Here is a 7,473-nt window from a genome sequence, read left to right on the forward strand (position 1 = left end):
TGAAAGGGTACAAAATTCTGAAATAAAAAATAGCATACATAATGGAAATAATACAATCTGTTGAAGAAGGATACAATATTTTTAAAAAAAAATACAAATTGAATGCGAAAGAAATAAGATACATCTATGCTTAAGAAATACAATTTCATTTGGCATACTTATTGGAATGACTACAAACTAAAAAATAAATACAATATTCTTAATAAAAATACAAAAATGTTGAGTAAAGAAAATAATTTACAAACAAAAATTAATACAAACAATTTTGGTATGAACACATTTTTTGCAACGTCCTCCTCCTTCTTCTTCGTTGACTAATGAGTAATTTCTGAACAGAAAACCTTAATGATACCAATACAGTTTATATATATATATACCGATTTAATATCAATTAACCGAAATTATCAACATTAATGATACCAATACAATATATGATACGTATTTAGTATCACTTAAGCGAAATTAGTTGAGGGTATATAATGTAATTATTTAGTGGGGTATGAATATAAATGAGTATATGTTTATAATTATTTTACATTTATGGGGTATTTGCTTAGTTTCCACTACTTTAAGGAGTCCAATCCAAGCAAGTCGTAGCTATTTTGCTCGCACTCGTGAGTCCATATTTTTAAGGAATTCGATACAAATACAATTAGGCCTATGCATAAAATATCGAAAATTGAATTATAAAATTGAATCGAATTTTTTAGTAATTTGATATTTGGTATGGTATTCGGGAGTAAAATTTTAAAATAATTGCATTCAGATTTGAGTTTAGTATGAGACATTAGTACCATTTGGTATTCGGTATTTCCGAATACCGAATTATTTACTTAATAAAAGTCATATCAACATGTCCATTACTTATTAGTACAAGTTCAAAGAGAAAGTTAAAGAATAAACATAAACAACCCAAATACATATGTCTTTAAATCATATCAATTTGTTTTTCTTGATGTTTCTTACGGTTGATCTTTTATTATATTGTGCCTTTACATAAAAAATAGAAATAATTGGAGAAATAGTATTAACTTTGTAATACAATAGGCTACAACTTCAATATGGTATTACCTAACACCGCACCAAAACAAAATTTAATTTACCGATTACGAAATTATCAAATCAATATTTAAAATTTTGACATTTAATATCTACTTTTATTTATCAATTATCAAATTATGAAAGTTCAAATTTGAAAATCCCAAACCAAATATGAACATCCATCACTAGTTATAGTACAATAATATTTTCGAAGAGTCTGGAGCTCTTAAAACCTACCTTTTCCCACTTCCGAGTTCTTCCTTCCCCCTACATAACAGAAGAGAAAAAGTTGTACCCATTTGGCTTTCTAAACTCAATTTGCAGTCTTCCATTTCCAGTTTCTCCCGTAGAATCAATCTTCAATGTCTGCTTCAATCCAATTGGAGGAAGAGATTGAAGGAGACCAAATTGGCTCCAAAAATTATCGTTTCTCCAGAATCGGAACACCCGTCCCTACAAAATCCGGCGAAGATTCTTCCTTTGATATCGAAAATGAATGTCCTCCTTTGCAACCCTTAGTCGTCTCCGAACGCTTTCGCCTTCTCTTCGTTGCACACTCCAATGGTCAGTTTCTTTATAACTTGGTCCGACTATTCCACAGTGTTACTTCAGAGCTCAGATGAATCACCTTAAGTTTTCTTTTTGACAGGGTTTTGTGTTGCGAGAACAAAGGAGGTTATGACATCTGCGGAAGAGATTAAAGAGAAAGGTACTGGTCCCTCTATACAGCAATTGAGTGTTGTAGATGTTGCTGTCGGAAAAGTCTCCATACTTGCATTGTCTGGGGATGAATCCTTGCTTGCCGCTTGTGTTGGCAATAAAATCCATTTCTACCCTGTTAGCGCCCTTCTTTACAAGGTATTTTAATCTGCTTCCAAACTACAACTTTACATGGAACGCATTGCTTCTTTACAATGTATTTTAAATGTCTCTAGGGATATGGTCAGTGTATTTGAATACTTGTTCTTGACAGCAAGTAATTTGGATACATTTTTGTTTTAACTTATTAATAAGGCATTGATGTATAAAAATAACTAATCAATTTAGCAGTAATGAAAATTTGATGCCCTTCAATCTTGTTTGCATTGCTAATTAATAGGACCAAACACCAGCCTTTTCTCATTCTCTCAATGATTCAAGTATCATCAAGGATATGCAATGGGCTAAAAAGGCAGAAAAGGTTTATGTTGTCCTCGCAAGTGATGGAAAGTTGTATAGCGGGGTTGGTCAAAGCCCCATTAAAGAAGTTATGGACGATTGTGATGCTTGTATGTTTCCTTTATCCCTATTCCTCTTGATTATATTGAGGGTTTTGTTATCTGTGTTCTGTGGTATCTTTTGCTTAGCTTTTTCCATAGAAGGTGCAGGACTGTAAAGGTCTCTAGTAAATTGAGATAATACTATTTGAGCAAGTTTCTAATTCAGAAATTTCTTAGAATTGATTGAACTTTTTCTGTCCATAGAATTCCATGTGGGGTTCTGATTCGATGAAGACATAAAGCTACTCCGTACCTATGGTTATTTTATTTGCAAAATAACACCAATTGTGGGTTGATATATGCAAGCACACATGAGTGTGTTCCCCTTAGTTATACGAGCATACAAAAATACTTAAGAATATGTTTTCCTTAGTTATGTAGGGATTGGGGAGCCAATGAACTCCATGAGAACATTTATATCATTTATAGACTTCAGTTACTCCAAGAACCCTATGTTTGTCAAAGAACTTGACTGATTTGATCCCTCTTTACTAGATCAAATATTAATGGGTTGGGTGTTTTGCTCTTGTGTCTTATCAGATGTTTCTTCTACTTTTTCCCTGCTGCAGCTTGAGTATTCTGGACTTAGGGCCAAACATTAAGAGTTCATGAGCTATTCATTTTTTGTAACTCGACATACAACTTTTCGTTGTACTCCGCTTCTCCTAGTGTACTTCTCCATCTTTCTTTCATTACCTTACCAAGTCTTTGTGAAATAAATCTGATGAGATAAATTTCAGATATATTCATTTGGTTTTAGGGAGCTTCCACAAATGTCTTGTATGGTCTTGAATGAATTCAACCATAAATTGAGAGGAAAACCCGATAACATGTCGAGTTCTGAGTTTTTTATAATGACATGCAATTAACAGTGACCACCAATCTAGAAAAAGTTCTTGACACTTTCAATATCATTTCAGACATTTTTTTTTTGTTTTAGTTCTAGATTGAAGCTCAAGTGGGAATTACATGTTCATATTTGTCTCCTAGTAGGACAGGCCTTTGGCCATAGGATTTGGGATTCTGATTTCAAATTTTGATTCGAAATCAACATTTTTTTAATGAAATCTGCACAAATTTCAACTTCAGTGTCAAATCCTGAAGTCTCCAAAAAGTAGAATTAAATTTTAGGTTGAGATTTCAATTTTTTTAATGTAAAAGTTGATTGTAAAGTTTATATTTTGTAAAAAGGCACCATCGCTTTAAATTTTGCAAAAAGAAAAACTCATGTTCGATGTGAAGAGGTTATCCGTTCCAAGTTACTACTATGGTTGACTAGTGGATCTTTGTAATATTATGTGTATTTAAAGTTTTAATAACATGTAATCGCAAGCATTTATTTATAAAAGGAACATGAAGATATTCCTATACCTTATTTATGAACTATTATATGCTCCTTTGATAAGATTGTATAAGAGTTGGGGAAGTTATAGAGACAGTTTGGATTGACTTATTTTAGGTGCTTTTAAGGCAAAATAGCTTTTAAGCACTTTTGTAGTATTTGGCTAGAATAAAGAACTGGTTTTAAGCACTTGAGTAAAAAATAAGCCAAAAGCTATAATCCCATCCAAAAAACTCTTAATATCTTCAAAATTGTAGGTCTTTTATGTTTATGGGGAAAAATACAACTTAAGAAATCCAAATTTGCATGACCAAATAAAATTTCAACTTCAAATTAACATGATTTCAAATCACTGATAGTTGAAATCAAATCATGTCCAAATGGGCTTTTAGTTCTTGTTGGAACTTCCCAGTTGAGTTCATCTTTGGATCACTGTCAATCAGGGATTTAAGATTCGATATAGCATCAGCTTAAATAATTGTTACTCTCCTTCGGCTAATATTTTCCACCAATAAATCTATGTTGGTCAAACTTTGTACTTAACAAAATGTTTGCTTCAACTTTACCCATTTTCCCGCTGATGCTATCTTTTCGTAACTCTTATTCACCTGGTTGAAGGGCGGGGCCTTACCTTTGCTGGACTCATTCTCTATTAATTCCAATATCTTGTTAGCAATGTACGGCCAACCTGCATCTTGGCTGTGTTCAGGTGTAATCAGTGACATCTCCCCCTGGCCACACCAATTATATTCTAATGAACTTTGCCTATCAAAAAACATAAAAAAGTAACTTCTTAAAAATATAATGTCCGAAAACATAAAGAAATTGAAAGTTTAGATACTGCAAAAGTATATTTTTATTCATAGAGTTTGTACAGTATTTATAGGAGAACAAGTAAGATCAAATAAACTAATCAATCCCTAATTCCTGGGAGATCCTTGAATCAAGAGATTTCCTCTAAACTACTTTCCTATAATAATATATTCTATCCATATTACAGCAACAGATTATAATCAAATCTGCCAGCTTATTTGTAGCAAATTACAATCAAATATGGTCCATGTCTCTCAACTATTTAGAAGTGAAATGGACTATGCCCGAACATACAACTGATTTACTTAGTTGTTGGATCAGGAGAGGAGGTAGCAAGAGACAGAAGACCTGGTGGAATCTGATTCCACATTGCATTTGGTGGACAGTGTGGAAGGAGAGGAATAGTAGGAATTTTGAAGATATATCCAATTCCATTCACAAGGTTAAATGGAATTGCATTGTATCTCTATATTTTTGGTGTAAAGAGATAGGATTAGAGGATTCAGATCAACTTTTAGAACTCTTAGGATCCTTGTAAGTATTATGCTTTTTTTTCTTTTCTGAGTTTTTAAAGGCCCCCAGCATATCCTTAATGCTGAAGAATACAATGTTTACCAATTCTCAAAAGAAATCTGCCAGCTTATTGATGGGGCAGATTGTGACTAAATCTGCCAACTCATTCGACACTCCCCCTCAAGTTTGGCATGTAGATATCGAACATGCCTAACTTGCTCACAAAGGACTCAAAAGTAATTTTGAAAAGACCTTTTTGTGAAAATATCTGCAACTTGTTCAGTTGTTGGAACAAAAGGATGCACACACTTCCATCTTCAATCTTCTCTTTAATGAAGTGTCTGTCCACTTCAACATGCTTTGTTCTATCATGTTGAACTGGATTATGAGCAATGCTTATGGCAGCCTTATTGTCACAATACAACTTCATTGGAAAACTCGCAGGTCTTCTTAGTTCTTCCAAAAATCTCTTGAGCCACAACATTTCACAAATTCCGTGTGCCATGGATCGATACTCAGCCTCAACACTACTTCGAGCCACCACATTTTGCTTCTTACTTCTCCATGTCACTAAATTTCCCCAAACAAATGTACAATATCCAGATGTAGGCCTTCTATCAATAGATGAACCAGCCCAGTCCGCATCTGTATAAGCCTCAACACTTCTTTGCTCATTCTTTTTGAAGAACAACCCTTTCCCAGGAGAACTCTTTAGATACCTTAGGATTCGATACACAGCTTCTTGGTGTTCTTCTCGTGGAGAATGCATGAACTGACTGACTAGGCTCACAACAAAGGAAATATCAGGTCTAGTATGTGACAAGTAAATCAACTTGCCTACCAATCTCTGATATTGGCCCTTATCAATTAATTTTCCTTCCTTTACAAACTTCAGATTTGGATCTATTGGAGTTTCAGTTGGTCTACAACCACTCATTCCTGTTTCTTTAATAGATCAAGAACATACTTCCTTTGTGACACTATAATTCCTTTCTTCGATCGTGCAACCTCCATGCCAAGAAAGTACTTTAGCGGGCCTAAGTCTTTTATCTCAAATTCTGAGGCAAGAAGCTCCTTTAGATTTTTTATTTCAACCACATCATCTCCTGTGAGGATAATATCGTCAACATACACTATAAGAACGGTTGTTTTTCCTTCCCGTGAATGTCGAGTAACATTGTGTGATCTGCTTGTCCCTGCACATACCCTTGCTTTTTCACAAATTGAGACCTTTCAAACCAAGCCCTTGGAGATTGTTTTAGACCGTAAAGAGATCTCCTAAGCCTGCATTTCTTTGACTTATACTTCCCTTCAAAACCTGGTGGGGGATCCATATAGACTTCTTCCTCTAGGTGCCCATTCAAGAAAGCATTCTTCACATCCAACTGTTGAAGTGACCAGTCAAGATTTACTGTGATTGTCAGCAAAACTCTAATTGAGTTTAGCTTAGCTACTGGAGCAAACCTCTCGAGATAGTCAATGCCATATGTCTGTGTGAATCCCTTCGCAACTAAGCGGGCCTTGTACCTTTCCAAGGATCCGTCTGATTTGAATTTTGTGGTGAACACCCATTTACAGCCCACTGGTTTCTTTTCCTCTGGTAAATCCACTGACTCCCATGTCTCATTTTTTTCAAGAGCTCGCAATTCCTCCAAAATAGCCTCCTTCCACTCGGGAACTCGTAGAGCATCCTGCACATTTTTTGGAATCTCCACACTAGAAAGTTGTGAAGTAAAGGCTGAATAACTAGGAAACAACTTTTTATAGGACACAAACATAGAAATAGAATATTTAGAAACATTTCTGACACCTTTGCGTTTCACAATAGGTAGGTCCAGATTTGAGGAGTTAGAAATAGAATCAGTTGGAAGATTACCTTGAATTCCAGTAAGGTCTTGTGGAACTGACTTTTGGTAGTGATGAGAATCTTCGATCTTTTTTCCTTGAGTTTGGTTCCTTCTTGAATACACCTGTATTTCTTTTGTTTGTTCTCTATTCCCATTTTTATTTTTGTCATTTGAAGGCTCTACAGGTTCAATTTCTGAGTTTTTATCATTCAAGTCACTTTGGTCCCTATCATCTCTTAGATCAGAACTATTTATATCTTCTCCTCAGTGTTTTGGGAAGTGAGAAGGGGAAAAAAGCGACGAGGGCTCACTTCACAGAAGCGAGAAGCGAAGCGCGCGCTTTTTTTAAGTAAAGCGATATTTAGTATAAAAAAATAATATTAAATAATTGAATAGAGGTAATATATTCTTAGATTAAAAGTAAATAGATAGTCAATAATACTCATAAGTCATAACATATAAAGCAAAAAATCAAAAACATAATTAAATCACAGTAGCAGATCAGTCGCAGCAGCCTCGCAGAGAAGAAGAGAAGAAGAAGGAGAAGAAGAAGAAGAAGAAGAAGAAGAAGAAGAAGAGCAGTGGCAGCAACCAAAAATAGAAAAAAAAAGTCGCAGAGCAGTCGCAAAGAAGAAGAGAAGAAGAGAAGAAGAAGAGA

General features: G+C 34.6%; 1 protein-coding gene across 3 annotated transcripts in view; it reads left to right on the forward strand.

Annotated features, from left to right (window-relative positions):
* Positions 1–1,256: 1,256 nt before the first annotated feature.
* The window catches only part of LOC102587240 (nuclear pore complex protein NUP214), a 51,956-nt gene continuing 45,739 nt past the window's right edge, over positions 1,257–7,473 (forward strand). For all 3 annotated transcript variants that reach the window (XM_006363543.2, XM_006363544.2, XM_015303502.1), the window contains exons 1-3: positions 1,257–1,605; positions 1,691–1,899; positions 2,141–2,309. In XM_006363543.2, coding sequence (XP_006363605.1) covers positions 1,404–1,605; positions 1,691–1,899; positions 2,141–2,309 — 580 coding nt within the window. In that variant the 5' untranslated portion in view covers positions 1,257–1,403. The remainder of the gene's footprint in view (positions 1,606–1,690; positions 1,900–2,140; positions 2,310–7,473) is intronic.

Source organism: Solanum tuberosum, unplaced genomic scaffold (genome assembly GCF_000226075.1).
Source record: "Solanum tuberosum cultivar DM 1-3 516 R44 unplaced genomic scaffold, SolTub_3.0 scf00448, whole genome shotgun sequence".
Lineage (NCBI taxonomy): Eukaryota > Viridiplantae > Streptophyta > Magnoliopsida > Solanales > Solanaceae > Solanum > Solanum tuberosum.